The 17803-nt window shown below is 36.1% G+C and overlaps 1 protein-coding gene across 3 annotated transcripts in view; it reads left to right on the top strand.

Moving 5' to 3' along the window:
* Positions 1–17803, top strand: part of igf1ra (insulin-like growth factor 1a receptor) — a 166259-nt gene that overhangs the window by 107574 nt on the left and 40882 nt on the right. For all 3 annotated transcript variants that reach the window (XM_073928786.1, XM_073928785.1, NM_152968.1), the window contains 1 exon segment: positions 16824–17127. In XM_073928786.1, coding sequence (XP_073784887.1) covers positions 16824–17127 — 304 coding nt within the window.

The following is a 17803-nucleotide window of genomic DNA, read 5'->3' as shown; positions in this document are numbered from 1 at the left end:
TATCGTTTCAGCATTGATATCGTAATGTGATCATTCAAAATGGTCACATCGCAAGTATATGCAATGTTGAGTCTGGATTATAATTTGTGTTTTTTGAGGCCTGTGGCTGTGTGCTGGTTTTAAATGCATTCAGGCATTTGAAAAATTATTATGATTAATTTTATGGAATTGTTTATAAAACGAAAACTTTGCAGTATTATTTTACATTTGATTATTCAATTACTTTATACCTGTAATAAAAAAATATCGCTATGCGTAATTTTTCCAACAACGTGCAGCAGTATTTACATTTTAAAAACTCAGATTCATTAATTGAAACATTTAATTTTTGTTTACTTTTTTGTAGCTTTTTAGTAGTAATAGTAATTTGTTGTGAATTTACATAATATATTTTACTGTGAAAGTAATGCAATTATTAGCCAGTAATTTACTGTAAATTTAAGGTCCAGTTTTTTACAGTGCAAGTAGAAAAAAAAGAGAACTGAAGTCAAAACAATTGTTGCATATTTTGTCATATCTTAACAATCTTTTTTGATTAAAAAATAATTCTAAAATTAATAGATTTACTGCTTATACAAATATTAATCTAATACTAATAATTCTTAATTATATATGTAGCTATAATGTAATATTAAGTTTATTGTAGTTAAAAGTAAAACCAAATTTGCTATACCTTTGCTTGAGCTACTGTAAGATCAAAATGAAAATTTAAAAATAAAAAGTAGCTAAAAAGATTCCAAATATAATCCTTTTTTTTAAATATTTGCTTTGTCAAAGTAAAAAAACAATATATTTTTTCACTTTTTAGTTTATATATATATATATATATATATATATATATATATATATATATATACTACAGACACACACACACTGTCAAGTAGAGCAGTCTAGCCATCGGATGAAGTGCATATGTGATTGTTACATTGCTTATCCTCCCTCTACCCACACCAGCAGGACTTGTTTACCACTTCTCTACTTCAGTCAATGACATGCCAATCATTGTGGTCCCACCCCCTCTGCTCTCATATCGGTCCAGCTGTTCACAACCTAGCCCCGCCCCGTCAGCATTTACTATCAAAACATGCTGTGCTGATGGTAAGTTCAGACATCAGACAGTTGAGTTACAGTAACAGCAGTGATGATGAATAGATATTCTTTCCTAGGGTTATTTGTAGTGTTGAGCATTTCATTTTTTTTTAACCTAAAGTCTGTGAAGAATGTTTTGTGAAAGACAGATTTATATATTATATTATATTATATTATATTATATTATATTATATTATATTATATTATATTATATTATATTATATTATATTATGTTATATGATATTATATTATGTTATATGATATTATATTATATTATATTCAAGGATCTAATGTTATTAAAACTTGTTTTACACTGTTTTCTCATTTTTATCATATATTTTATTTCTTTCAGATAATCATTCACTCACATTCCTGATGTTTTTATCTATAACAACAAAATAGAAAATATTTTATTTTTATTTTATTTTTATGTTCACATAATCTTTGCGCATGCATGAAAACCTGTAATAATATTTTCAAAATAATAATTGTATAAAAACATTATAAATTTCATTCATATAAGTAGGGCTGAGTAAATGATGCACATTCAGACACAGGTAACAATCATTATTATAGTTATTAATAATTATTATTAATGGTTCTAATAATGCTAACAATATCGATCTTTTTTTTTGTTAACGTAAGTCATAACCTCTAGAAAGCAACAACTAGATATTATTATGTTACATTATTATATGTTTCTGTATTACCTATGTATTTATGTATTGTTTTATACATTATAATTAAATCAATGAGTAAAATTTGATTTTTATCGTTGCTTGGGAAGAACAATTAAGCACAATAATTATACATTTGTTTAGTGTTATTGGTTGGTTATTGCTATAAAAGACCTATTATATTATATTATATTATATTATATTATATTATATTATATACAGTATTATTAGTCATAGGAAGAACGTTATATACAGTTCCACTGAACATAATTCATAATTGTTTCTGCCTAATCATCTTTACACACCCTTATGTTGTTATTAATCCTCAAGAATCTAGATTTCGTAATGCATGGCTGCAGTCTAGACACCTCAGCCTTTATAAACATCCTAGTACTGCTTAACAAATCCATCTGCATCTTGCATGATCAGAAAACTGATGCGAAGCAATATCCATTTAAGCAATGCTCAATATTTTATTGCAAAACGTGCATCGTGCACGACTCCAGACACACGCTCGTTGCCTCAGCATAAGGGTGGCTGTCTGCATTATTGTGTCTCCCCTCAGTGGATTTGTTTTGCACCATAGAGGAGACGTTTGCTAGTCTGCCTGCACCGGGGCCTCTCGCCGCCGGGTCACATTATCCCAAATCTAAGATTACAAACATCCCTCAACCCTCCTCGAGTCAGATCTGCCTTCAGATGCATGAATCTGTCATTTAGGCATACGGCTTGCGTTCGCTCCAGCGCTGCGTTTGAGTGTTATGGAATTCAAGACTGGCTAGCCTTTTTTTTTTCTCCCCCTACATGCGCATGTGCTATAGCAGCATGACGCACAAGCATTTTTTTCAGCTTTAGGGAATGCTATTGAAGCACATTAAACTGTGATCCAAGCAGCACATGATGCATTAATGAAAAAAGGAGACAGAAATGGCTGACATTGAAACAAAACAATAAACTGCACTAGTGAAGGAATCATATAATTTAAGCAAAATATCCCCTCGTGTTTTCGTTTTTTGTCCTGAAATGTGTTTTTGTGGCTGGTGCCGAGCCCAAGAGGATTAACATTCTGCTCTGAGATTACCCGTTTTCAACATTCGAGTTATTCTTCACACAGCCCACTGAGTTAAGACCCTAAGACAGAGCGTCATCCAAGTGTGTCAGTGGGTTCGTGCGGGGATAATAACGCTGTTTTGACCACATTCCTCTTAAAAAAATTGCGTCCATACAGAAGATATTGTGTTTAACCTTTTATATAATGAGTCCAGATGTCATTTCTGAGGACTTTTGTGTCGTGGTGCAGTGTGCATGTGGTCTGAGCGACGGCTCTCACAGACAGGAGGAAAAGGGAGGGCTGGTCAGCGAGTGCTTGTGTCCCTCATGACTGTTTAAAAGAGCAGACAGGGTCAGTCACATCAGGACCGTCACGCCACAGGGCCCTGCGCTAGTGTGCCGCTTCAATAAACAGGCCAGATAATGTGTAACCTTCATGTTTAGAGAGTTATTTTCATGGTTTGGAGAACGACAGGCTGATTCCGGACATAACAATTGTGTCCATTTTCCTTCTAGGGAAACTTATTTTTAAGTTATTGAGACTTTGTAAACAACGGTCGAGACATATGTCCACATCATTGCAACTTATTTTAAAATTGTACATTTTATTAGCAAATTTTGTGGTGACTAAACAACATTACCAACAATCCTGCATCAAATTCAACCAATCAGAGGGTGCAAGGCATCTGTTCACAAGATTGCGGCTTATTTCAAAGTTGTGCATATTAAATAGCAGAATTTGTGGTGGATAAACTACATTAACCACAATGATGCAGCAGATTCCACCAATCTGTTCACAAAATGTGTAACTTTTATTAAAATTGTACATTTTATTAGCCGTTTTTATAGTAGATGAACTAAATTACCCACAACGCTGCTGGCTTCAAATTCCACCAATCAGAGGGAGCAAGGCATCTTATTTTAAAACTGTACATTTTTAATAGCCGATTTTGTGGTGGATAAACTACATTACCCACAATGCTGCTGCATGGCTGCAAATTCTACCAATCAGAGGGAGCAAGGCAAGTGATTATGAAACTGCAACTTATGTCAAAGTTGTGCTTATTAAATAGCACATTTTGTGGTGGGTAAACTACATTACCCACATTGCTGCAGCTGATTCCACCAATCAGAGGGAGCAAGGCATCTGTTCACAAAATTGCAGCTTATTTTAAAACTACATTTTTATTTGGCGATTTTGTGGTGGATAAACTACATTACCCACAATGGCACTGGCTGCAAATTTCACCAATCAGAGGCGGCAAGGCTTCTGTTTACAAACTTGCAGCTCATTTCAAAATTGTACATTTTTAACGGCCATTTTGTGGTGTATAAAACTACATTACCCACAATGCTAATTTACTAGGATATTCTGGGAGTTTGCTAGGATGTTGATTGAAGTTGCTAAGGTTTTGTAACTGTTTGCTACTAGAGTGTTCTGTGGTTACTACGGTGTCCTGTGTGGTTGCTAAAGTGTTGCCGTTTGGTTGCTTGGTTGTTCTTGGTGGTTGTGAGGATGATAGACCCTCTTTAATATTCTACTGAAGAGGAAAATAGCCAATATCTTGAATGGCCTGATGTGCAAAATCCTTTTGGGGTTAAATGTTGCTTTAAATGTGTTCTTTAGATGTAGTGTGTTTTGATGCACCATTACCTTCCTAGTTAGGCAGTGCAGCCCTATTGTGACGTAGTGGAAATCCTCCATGCCTGGCATAGCTGAGCATAGAGCCCTGCAGTGTGGAAATAGGTGCGCCATTGCCACCAACTATAAATAAAAGAACATATTCTTGCTTTATCGTCCTGATCGGGATACTGTGTTTCTGTTTTAATGGTTCATTCTTCAGTCAGCCCTAAGCGTCCTCCTTTGCACCAGAAGGCCCGCATGTCTGAAATATTTCCTCATTGAGGGATCATCTCTCTGTGTGGGGATGGAGGAGCAGTTTGCTTTGGGTGCCCCCTTTTGGTGGCAATCCAAATAATGAATAACATCCTGCTTCCACTCACCATGGCTGTGTGTTTAAAAGGATTAGAGAACACTTGCGAGCCAGGAATGCTTATGTTTAGGCTTTTTAGCTGGAGTGTAACTCAATTCTCAGGTAGTTAGAGGACATTGGGATTTTTAAGGAGACGTGAACAAGTCAGTTAGGGTTGGAATTAGAGCTGGAAATTGTGCTGCTATTAATAGACCATAAAAGGGCCATGTGGCTATTTAAGGAAATGCAGTTCTCATTTACAGCTCTGTGCTATGCCTGGTTTGATGTGTGATGTGTGATAAAATTTCACAAATACTGATGTATCTAGATTTAGAAAGATAAGGATTATCTCAGTGGACACAATAAAGTGAAAACGAAATCTATTTCCTTTATAAAGTTTTAATAACATTAGAAAGCGACAGATCTTTTTTTCTTATTGATGTATACACTTGACTGTGAGCTATTAAAAAAAAAAAGATTAATTTTATAGGCAGCCTATAAAAAATAAACACACAAAATAATCATTCATACTATTAGTTATAATGTGCATTTAAAAACTAAACACACTGTAAAAATGCCACTATATTGGAACAGCAAAATCTTTTAAAGATTTTTAATCAATATTATCTTAATAATTATCTTAATATTCTTATATCTTAATTAAAGCTGATTTATAGTTCTGCATCAAGTGATCGGCGTGATCCACGGCGCCTGCCTTGCACATAACTGTGTATTTATATTTCTGCATGCTGTTTGTGTTGCTCTGCAATAACACTTCCAAAACTCTAGCTGGCAGTAGGTTTTTATGCTTCTCTGTGTCGAGTTTCTTTGCAGGTTTTTGTTTTAACTGAACACTACAAGTAGCTAAAATTCGCTCGTTCTTCGGCGGGAACCGGCAGAGGAGCAACAACTTTAATCGATAGGTAAACATAAAACAAACGTTTTCCTGTAGAGCTCCTTTATGACACTTGTAAACAATCACTACATCAGGCTCGTGCCTTTCAGCACCACCCATGTTCATCAGCGAGATCAAGCCGACTAATCACAGAGCTTGCACTATGCGTCATTGTGACGTGTAGTTTTAATTTTTTGAGAGTTCAGCGTCAGTGTCAGCCACGGCGAGTATAATGTGCTAGACTGGACAAAAAGTACTATAATAGTGGCCTATATTTAATAGTGTTCAACATATATGCTCAAAGTTTAATACACGGTTTGATTATAGGTTATTTCAACGTATTAATACATTTTTTCCCAATTTTTTAAAATTTACATTCATCCACGTTCAGTATTTTTAAAAATAGAATAAGGACACCAGAGTAATTATGGTGTAAATAATCAAATTATTTAAAATAAAGTGCAAATTATAACTTCACAAATGTTACAATTGTATTAAAATGTGTCATTTTTAAATGAAATAAAACCCATGGAAACAAATTAGTAAACATAGTAGTAATATGAATAGTAATTAATAATAGTAACTTGAAGCTTGAAGTGACATTTAAAGGCTTAACTAGGTTAATTAGGTTAGGGTAATTAGGCAAGTTATTGTATAGCGATGGTTTGTTCTATAGACTATATAAAAACATATAAAAATATTGCTTAAAGGGGCTAATATTTTTGACCTTAAAATGGTTTTGAATAAATTAAAAACTGCTTTTATTCTCGCCGAAGTAAAGCAAATAAGATTTTTTTCCACAAGAAAAAATATTATCAGACATACTGTAAAAACTTCCTTGCTCTGTTAAACATTATTTGGGAAACACTTAAAAAAGAAAAAAAAATCTAAGGGAGTTTAAGAATTCTGCATCTGTATATAATAATAAATAAATAGTTATTTGTCAATCCAGTAAATATTCAGAATTGTTCAAATTGACTTGTAACATCTATATATATAGTTTTTTTTGTCATGTTTGGGTGAACTAAAAAATGAATTGTATATAGTTTTGAAGACAGAAACTGACTTTAGATCGTTACTGAATAATTATTGGTTGACTCTTCTTATTGTTTTTTTAATTTACAGACATTTAGTATTACAGTTTAGTATTTTATGTGAATAAACATTTATTTTCTATGCCAGAAAATTTAAATATAGGTTGAATAATTATTATTTACCTTTTAAAATCTGCTTGATGGCTGTTTTGGAAGACATTCACAATTGTTTGTTGTTTTCCTCTCACTAAACTAAGGAATTAAAATGAGGAATGTTCTAGTAATTTCTGCAGGGTGGCTTATGATGTGGCAGAATGTGCAGAAGAATGTTAAGCATCTCAACTGGCAGGAGAAGGAAAAGTGTCTCCACCCAGGCCAATTAAGTCCCCGCTGATGTTTGTTCCACTGTGGAGAGTGGAGAGTGTGTAAAATCATGTCCCGGTGCTGTGGGATCTCCTCAGTGAACCTCTTTTTGCTTGTAAGCTGATAGGCAACTAAGCAAACACACACTGTGATGGGAGTGAGAACAGACGCAGGAAGATTAGCATTCCTGAGAGAGGCTTTTTTTTTTTTTTTTTTTAAGTACAAATACAAACAAGAGAGAAAGTGTCCCTGCTATAGAGACACGTCCTTGTAATGGGAGCAATGAAGGTTGTGTTGTGCAGAGGAGACACGTGTCACATTTATCACTATTAGGAGAATTTAAACAGGTGAAATATAGTCTTTTTAAAGAAAGCTTTGTGTAAAGGTGAAATAATTCTCAGTGCTAATACTCATTTTATAACTGGTTGAATGTGACAAAAACCCAAATTGTCCCACATCATGTTTTACAACTTATTCTCTTCCTACACTCAATTATACAGTGCTTTTGTTGTTAGGATGACAAAGGTTTGAAAGATACATTTTTTGGTTGTCTACTTCAGGCTATTAATAATTGTCAGTGTCAAAATGATTGAGATGGCCAATCACATTAAAGTATGTTTATTTAAAAAGAAGCACTCAAATAAATTCAGTGGATGACTTACTCTATTTTAAGACCTTTACTGCAGGAAAATGGAAGCAAACTTTTCTTCTTAATTGCACCTTTTTTAATTGAAGATGGTTTAATTGATGTGATTCACACCATGCCTAAAGACAAGTTTTGTGTTTTTGACATAATAGGCATACTGTGCATAGAGAAGATTTTAAAAATCTACATATTTTTGAAAATAGCAATAGAAACATTAAACCTTCACCATTCGGGTTCTTTATACTTAATAAACCAAATTGGAGCCAACCAAAGAAAACAAGTTGGTTATGCAAATTCACAGCATTGACCAACATAAAGCCTTTTGGTTTAAAGTAATAAACTTGTGAGCATTACAATAGGGTATGCAGTTAGTCCATAAACTTTAATTGGAGACTGTCAGCTTTCATTTGAGGGTATTTACATCTAAATCAGAATGGTGTAGGAATTACAACAGTTTGCATATGTGCCTCCCACTTGTTAAGGGTCCAAAAGTAATTTGACAATTTGTTTCATTTCAAATTGATTGTATTGTTGTATAGAGCCAAAAATGTCTGAATTGTGTTGATGCCCAAATATTTATGGACCTAACTGTGTGCAGAAGGACTTTTAATGTTCAGCAACCCAGTTAAAGCGCTTCCAGTGAACTGTATGCCATTAAAAAATGACCACGTTTTAAGTTCTGTTTTTTTTTTTTTTTTTTAAGAAATCAATGATCTTCACTGCCTGATTAATATACCATATAAAGCAGGTCTCAGAATGTACAAAAAGCACTGCATCAAACTCAATTGTCCCACGCCATGTCTTTAAAACGATGAAAATTTATTTTACTCCGGTATTTTTTTAATGGAGTTTCTGCGCTAGCCTGCTGATCCTGAAGGCACACAGGTGTAAACTGCTTTTCATCTCCTTTTACACTTGAACAACTAAATACATGTCTGCAACTAGTATTTTTAACTTTTTGTACAGCATCAATACTTTAAAATCGTTAGGGGAAAAAACACTAGCTGTGCATATACCCTATTGACAGTGGAAATTTAACTCATGTTGCTCATGATGTGACTACATTAAAAATGGCTTTTTAGCATTACCTCAAAGAGACATATTCCTGTATGGCAGCATAAACAGGATGCAGTAAGCCTCAGGTGTGCCTTGTTGAGCACTGCCACGATCCTGCCTTCCCTCTTGACCACCCGCTGTCATCATGAATCTGGATGTAGGCCAGCCATTTGAGCAGTGACGTTGATTATTTGAGGGGATGTGTAACTTCAGTCCTCTCAAATCCCACTCATACCATCCAAATGTGTGTCATAAGCCATATTAATTTTACAAATAAACAAAATGCTAATATTTCCCCTGTAATGTCATACTGCATGATCTGAGCTCATAAATAAAAGGGGAAAAATCCCATGTAGATGTTTCTTTGGCTGTGCCTGCTGTGTCTACTAGGCCGAGTGCCAGGAGTCTGTTGCCGGGTGACCAGGAGTGCTGTGCCATGCGGCATAGTTACCTCCTCATGTTCAGCTGATGGCTGCCTAGTTAGCGCCTGGAGTCCCACCTCAGGCGGCAACCCACCCAGGCAGACCTTTCATCGGTATCTACACATATGCTTATCTTAGAGTCACTGTCAGATTCCTGCACTAGTGTTCCCATTTCATGAGGCCAGCGCTGCTGTTTTGCTATATTTAGCTTAGCGATTTGAACAATCCCTTTGTTCACGAGTTTAAAAACTTTTTGCTGCACAAGTGAATGATACCTGCATCCTTTTTGCTTTACTGAAATAAGCCATTCATATCATATTTGTTTTAAAATTTTTGTAAGCCAATGAAATAATCTCTAAAGTAAACTGACTCCCTTCAGAAAAATTGTGTGCAATATTCTTTTTTCATTCTCTCTCCATTTAGTGAAGTTTATTCATAAACTAATTTCGAGAGAATCACGTGCTTATGATTGACACGGCTGGCCCCGAGTCAAGCTAATGTACGAACCACCAATCAGACTATTCCCAACCAAGTATAAATAACCAAACACCATACCTTTAGTCATCTTCGTCTTGAGGAATCCCCCTTTCCACCCCTTCGCCTTCTCTTTTGTCTACAGGACAGCGTGGCGGCCCAGTGGCTAAACACAGCAAAACTGCGGCCTCACAGCAAAATGCCTCCGGTTCAGGCATCTACACAAACAGTCAGCATTTTCGTGTGGACTTCATGTTCTCCCTGTGCTTGCGTGGGTTTTCCCCGGGTCCTCCCGTTTCCTCCCACACTCCCAAAAACATGACACTCAAGTAAATTGACTTAACTAAATTAGCACAAAATTCGATTTAATTCTGTCAGCAACGCATCACCTTAGCAACCCTCACGCAGCAGGAGGGGGGGTTCTCGAGATCTACCCGAGCTCAAACTCCCCTCTCGCCCTGCTACGGGAGGGAGCTCGAAGCTCTCATGAGCTTGGGGCTCTCTCCCGGGACAGCATGCCAAACTAGCTTATTACCAATCATCAGTTAAGTGTGAACTCTTAAAATGCCTGTTAAAGTAGTATTTATAAATGCATTGAATTGTCGAAACTTGAAAGTTGTTACACCAAAAGACACCTAGACAGAACAATATAATAGTCAAAGCATTCCCTGTTGTATACAAAGGCTAGAGATATATGACACATTGGCAGCCATATCAGGATCTGGCAATATTCAATACCGTTATCATCATTATTGGCCAGATTAGAAAATAGGTTGTTTTCACATGTTGTCATTGATGATGCGTTAAATTCAGATGGTGGGCAGGAAGTGATTCTTCTACATAGGAATTGCTATCAGCACATCAAAATATTTCCGTTTTATGTTATAATTGTTTAAATCCCGCCAATATAAGAAATATTCTTCCAGGAATATTGATTTCTAAAAGTGCTTGCTCATAAAGGGGGAAAGTTTAAGAAACCGGCTGAAAAACAGAAGAAAAGGCGGCATGTAATAAACTTTTTTCAATACATTCATGTGTACAAACTTTTTTGAATGCGATAACTCATTTGACAGCACCAATAAAGATTATATACAGGCCTAGCTATGTGTATGTTAATGTAATGGGGGGTGGGGGGATACTAAAGTAATTTATAATAAACATGTTTTTGAACCACATAGTAAAGTGTATAATGTGTACAACTCTTTGTTATGGATGCTACCAAATACTATAGCATAGTAAACTTATACTGTTAAAATAAATACTGTAATGTTAGTGTAAACTGTGGTGCATTGTGATGATAGCGTAGAAAACTGAAGCCTGTTGAATAATTTACTACGATTGTGTTGTACCACAGCAACAATATAATTACTACGACAGTTTAATTCAAGTAATTATCTATAGTATGCTTCCAATCTCTATAGTATTTACTATAGTATTTTTATGTAACATAATTATACAGTTTGTACAGAATTGATGACAGGCAAATATATATTTAGTTCAGTAAAAAACTCGTCCCTCTTCTTGATATAAGGATCATGCCCAAGCAGCCCAACATATGTGCTTGTTTTCTATTTATAACTCCTGTATGGTAATAAATTGTAAATTGAAATATGGTAAAAATTACAAAAATACAGACTTTCCTTATGTCTCTCTTTTTTTTTCATCTGAGTTTGGCGCGTCATCAGAACCAAGTGATTGAAAACAACTTATAAAGTACTTGCCATTAAATCATGGATTACTTTAGTGGTTGATCTATTTCAAATCTGAGGGTTTTGATTGGTGCCTTCAGTATCACCAGAATTGCAATTTCTAAATAAGTTTGATAAATAATATTTTTTTTTCTGGATTTTTACCTTTAATTGATAGGACAGTAGGAAAGTATAGACAGGAAAGTGTGGGGAGCTGAGAGAAGGAAAGGATTGGCTTACGTGGGAATCGAACTCAGGTCGCTGTACTAACCACTACATCACTGCTGCTGACGTAATTTTTTTTTCTTAGCAGTTTCTGCAGTTTAGCTTTCACAACAAAAGCAGTTGTCCAATATGTTTGCATTTAGTTTTAGTAATAATACTCAGAAAAAGTCATATAAAGACTTTTATTTATCGCTTTTCTCTAAAATCATTACTAGTTGTTCAAAATCTTCCAAAATATAAATTTCTTCCTAATATGGACTTTTTGGCTATTTTTATTTTGGCGATCAATCATCAATCAACACCTTAAAGGTGACCTAGCAACCACCTAGCAACAATTTATAGCACCCTAGCATTTGTTGCATGGCTGTTTATCAAAGTCAAGCTATCATCTCTCCTCTTGTGTTTTTCCCACCCTTTCTCTCTGTCTCATGCGTCTCGTATTACTGACAGGGCCTGTCTCCTATTGCTCACTCAACGCAAGTGAATCCATTGGAATGCTTATTGATCGCACATATGTCAACAGTGTGCTTGAGTCTCCTCAGCAAACAAGTGTGTTTAATATGGCTTGTTGTTGAAAACTTAATTCGAAACACGCTCCAATTTTTTTCTGTCTTTTTTTGTGCACAGCATAAAAGTGACTTTCTCACGCTTTTGACAGAAGCCAATCTCTCATGGAAGAAGGCATATGGAGCATATGGGGTTACATTATGATGTCAGTGACCTTTCCACAATGGAACTGATTTGTTTGTCAAGAGCTGATTACAGAGAGTCTACAAACAGGACCCTTTGTTTGTAAGAAAGTACAGTTCAAAGGCATTGTTTGAAAGGACAGCAATCATGTTAAGACCCAGATGCAGACAAAACAATTACAAGCATCTCAATTAAAAAAGAAATTGTTTATGCCGTGTACAATACCTCTAAATATCAATCAATCTGCACTGTCTTGTTGTACTTTCCCAGGCATAATGCATTGCTTTGTGTTGCATGTGTTTGTACAGTGGAAATAATTATGCTGTCAGTAGTCACAAGTACATTTACATCTGAGACCATATTTCTTTTGTTTTTATACTATTTGGGTTGTGAAGTCAAAGATTGAACACATCTTTCTCATAAAGACTTATCAATAATTTTTGTTTCACCTACTCCTACAATGAATCTCAGTGTTTGAATAAATCAGTTGAGTGGATGATTCGGGGATTCAAAGATAGTCACTTGCTCATTGCTGAAGGAATCAGTTTGTTTGAATGAGTCAGTTCAGTGAATGATTTGACAACTTGCTAATGAAGTTAGTTTCTTATTTGTTGCTTAATGAATCAATGTGTTTGAGTGAATCACTTTAGCTGGAGATTTGAATGAATTAGTTGATTGAATAATTTAGCTACTTGGCCTATTCCTAATTGATGCTGGATTGATTAGTGTGTTTAAACTATTCATCTCAGTGTATAAGTTGATTTGTAATAAATAAAGTTACTATGTGTAAACAATTCATTTAGATGCTCTTATCTTTAAGAATCTGTGTGGTTGAATGAGCTAGTTTAGTAAATTATTCACTGATTTGTTCCAGAATGAGTCAGTGAGTTTGGTGTCGAGTCTTTTCATTGTTTCACACACGTTGCTCTTTGACATTGACACCTTCAAATGATGTTGAATGAGTCACATACTGTATTTATAAGGTTTAATTCACCTAAAAATGTCACTTTTGTCTTAACATGATATTTTCGCGATCGGGAAATCACACGTGACATGAGCTGCTGACCGTGAGCTGTAATCACAGAGAGGGCGTGCACGCGCTCTACTTTAGTGAACAGAACCTGCATATGTTGCGGATAACAGGTAATACAGTTGCAAATAATCAACATTTGGGAGCCGCGCACGAAGTATGAACAAGCACTTAGCAGTCAAAATGAAACCGAAAGTGTGCACTTCATTTAAATAATCATATCGCATTTTAGAGTTATGACTGCGACAAGCATTTGATGTGTTTTTTCTTTCATATCGAACACACAGTTGTGCATGAAAATAAATGTTTATAATATCAGTATTACTACTATTGGCTATACATTGTTGAATATAATCTGATAATGGCAAATGTCTGATTTTACCAGTGAATAAAATTGTCTAAAATGAAAGATTGCAAGCATATAACTCAAACATAATATTTCAACATCAGAATTATTATAAGTAGAATAGAATTATTTATAGAAACCAGTAGACCTACACATAATATTATTATCGAGGTTGTGCCATATGTTTGTTTTTACCATACCTTTATTTTACATCAACAGAATCGTGAGAAAATCGGGATCTTTATTTTAAGCAAAAAAATCGCTATTTCCTGCATAAAACATGCTTTCTAGCGTGAAAATATTGCGCATTTCTTATCAAATTCATTCAACAATGGAAGATGAAGTTGCATGTGGCGTGGCTTTGCTCCACTTAATTATCCAATGTGCCCATATGTCTGAAATATCCTGAAGCAGCAATACAGTTTTGTACTGTCGCATAAGATTCCCGCTTTTTAAAAGAAAAATAGAAATAACATTAATGCACATCAGTAACTTTCCAGTAACTTTTCAAAATGTATGTTCCTGTAAGAAAACATGGTAAATATTTGGAAATAATTGGATTTAGGACCACAATAATCAAACCCTTGGGAACAATTGTGGTCGGAACCAAAAAGTTTACAGGTCTGTGTTTTCTGAACGCCTCTCAAGCGGTGGACTTTTTCATTCTGATTGCTTGCCGCCGAACTGCATCATAGTTCATTACCATTAAGTTGACTTGATTTCAACTCTCCTTGACACCCACACCGGGGAAGACGCACCGTGCTGCTCCTCGCCGCTTATCGCCGCCGGCTTTCATTGAAAATGAATGACTTCCGGCTACTTTTTCACTCTTGCCGCTTTCGGTATGATCGTACGGTAAATGATTCAATGACTTCCTCATGATTATAGTTCCTTGATTTGTTAATTGAACAGATCACCTGAAAATGTGTTGCTTCATTGACTCACCAATCACGTATCACGTCTACTGGTGTAAAGTTGTAATATTCAGAGTCACTGAAAATCACACTGACGCACAGAATGACAGTCACGAGTCCTTTTGCTTTTGCACTGTAAATCAGCACTTATGGACTGCCACACAGCCAATCAAATCTGAGGACTGTTGTGTAACTGTTAGCTGGTGTTTCTCATCATGACACATTCCAGCTCAGTTTAAGCCTGCCACAGATGGACCGTGGCTTCTCGTTGGGCCTGGCCCGACTAGATGCTTCCCAGGCTAATAGTCCAAACTGCAGTCCATCTGCTTGCTAGACTTTTTGGCTTCATTTCTCGCTCTGCTCGTCCTCTCCCCCTCCTCTCCGCCATCTAAATTCCCTCAACAGTATCAAACAGTAATAATATTTAGCTGTAGAGAGTCCAGAGCTGCAGTTTACTAATAAGACTGGCACACAACAGCGCCAGGCCAAAACCCCTGCATCCTGACTTCACACTGGGCTTCCTTCTTCTCCTCTGTACTCTGCTTCATAACTGTATACCCCAGCCATTATTATTTTATAATCAACTAATCCAATAGCTAGCAACACACACACAGACATATAAACCCAAATTGTACTTAGTTTTCTACGCATGTCCTAGAATAAGCATTCAGTGTTAATAAAGCTATCAGAACAAAACACGTGTAGTGTATGCAATATGGAAGGCCATTAATGCCAAAAGTCTTTAACGGCCCGTTTACACTGAGTGGTACAGTACAGTATGTTACGGGTCACCTTTATCAGGCTTGCATTTCCACTGCTAAAAGGGTACCAGTGGTATGAAATGTCTAAGTAAAGCTGTATAGGTTGTTCATATATCATATGAGAAGCACTTCTCGCAAAACAGATGCTTTATACACATAAATACTCGTGTTGACCATGGCTTGTTATTACATGTATATATGTAATGTCTTGGTTGTGTATTTAAAAATGGCACTTTCTTTGTTTTCATTCTTCTGGCTTGTGCATGAGCTAGAGACGTATCTCTTTAAACCAATATCGCTAAGCTGTGTGTCTCACTTCGCCTTTTGTTACTCTTTTGTTGTGCTAAGTACCCTTTTAAAAGGGTACCCAAAAAGTGGTACGGTACTTCTAGGTTTTTGGTACCTTTTGACTGTAGAAATGGCCATAAAAGCGTACCGAACCGTACCATAACATATCATAAATGTAACATTAAAATTCATGTCAACATGCATGTTTTGACTATGTTAATGTTATTTTGAATGTTTCTTTAGTGTTTGTTAGGGCTGCACGATACATAAAATTACATTGCAATATTTACTTTTTCTGCAATATATATTGCGATATGAATGTAATTTATCAAAATATTTAAAAACTCAATTTGTATTCAATTCATTATTGTACATAGATTGGGATCATATTGTAGGGGAGTGGATCTGCATAAAATACCTTTTAAAAGTCCAAAAATGTATCAAATAAACAAATTAAAGCACGGATGAAAACAATGGACCAATTCAATATGGTGATGCCATTGGCCCATAAACATTTTCTTGCTTGTTATCAAACTATTGTATAACTGTAACAAGTTTTTTAGGAGTGACCTGTTCAATCATAACCTCATGTTAAAACAGTTATCATAACATTATTTATCAATATGCGACTCTTTTTGGATTTCTAGAAGAAATAAAAATTAAAAATGTAAAACAGGAAATACATTGGGACCATTGTGAGTCTAACAATATTGAGGTACAGCTATTCAGTAATTAAATGCATAGATCCTGCGATGTAACTTGCAGATTTGCATACTGCGATATCGATTAATGCTGAAAAAATGCATAGAAATGCAGTTATACCAGCTGATATTTGCAGATGAATCAATATCTGAAATTTTGTACATGTATTCAGAAGGACTGTATTTTTGCATCACATATGGAAATTTGTCAAATACTGGAATTTCATTGGCCGTTGTGCTTGTCTACATGATCGTACTGCATGCTGGCAATCAAACTTTTGACCCTGATGGCCTTCCGTACATGACAGTTTTTCTCTTATACAAGTTCCTAAATTGCTTAATAAATTACTAATCTTACAGTATAACTGACTTTTATCTGGTTTACGCCTCAGGAGGTTTTTAAAAATGTTAATTTTAGGATGTTTCCTTGTATACTAAAACTGACATTTCTTTTGTAACAGCAACTGACGTGTTCTCTTTATTTGTGTTCTTCTTTTCCAGTGTGTCCTAAGGAGTGTGAGAAGAGAGCGTGCACGGATGCGGGCCAGTGTTGTCACCCCCAGTGCCTGGGCAGCTGTACGGAAGCAGACAATGATAAAGCATGCGCCGCCTGCCAGCATTACTTTCACGAGGACCGATGTGTCGAGGCCTGCCCGCCAGATACCTACAAGTTTGAAGGATGGCGCTGCATCACTATGGAGATGTGTGCCCGTGTTCACCTACCCAGCGAGGTGGACTTCGTCATTCACAATGGAGAGTGTATGCCGGACTGTCCACCCGGATTCACCCGAAATGAGACTCAGAGGTACGACACTAGAAATGCCTTATTAGATGCCGGTGTCAGTAGTGTTTCCTTTACTGTATATAGTGATGCTGCCGTGCCATTTAAACACAGAAAACAGCAGGGGTTGTTGAGTGCGTGAAGTGTCCATCATTACACATTTCATTTTACCGGTTGAATAAGTGCATCATCTGGGTATTTAAAGTGCACTTTTTTGAGGAGGGGGGGTTCTCAGTGTGAACGCATTACTTACGCTGTTTTTACTACAAAATGGCATAGAATAGTGCTTATTTATGCTACTTGGAATGCGCCTAAAAACGTAGGCGTACTACATTCGCCATTTTATCATCATCACGTGACCTACCCATGGCAGTGTCGTCGCTTCACTCCTGTTCATGAATTCGCTCGCGATGCATCATGGGATAGCATAGCCATACCTGTCAACATTGGGATGTAAAAATAAGGGATATACCCACCATTATAAGGGACCCTAACCCCATGACCTCACCCCCCACCACCAAAACACACACACAAACACTCTTCAGAGAAACACTCAAAATACGGTAGAAATACAGGAAAATACCTTTACAGGATAATAGCGAGATAGAACACGGGAGAATCCTGGGAAAAACGGGAGGGTTGACAGGGATGAGCATAGTGTCCAACTGATGCGCACTTCAGAATCTCACCTGTAGTAGGT

Source organism: Danio rerio, chromosome 18, assembly GCF_049306965.1.
Source record: "Danio rerio strain Tuebingen ecotype United States chromosome 18, GRCz12tu, whole genome shotgun sequence".
Taxonomy (NCBI): Eukaryota; Metazoa; Chordata; class Actinopteri; order Cypriniformes; family Danionidae; genus Danio; species Danio rerio.
The sequence above is the reverse complement of the archived record's forward strand: the minus strand, read 5'-3'. Positions and strand labels throughout refer to the sequence as shown.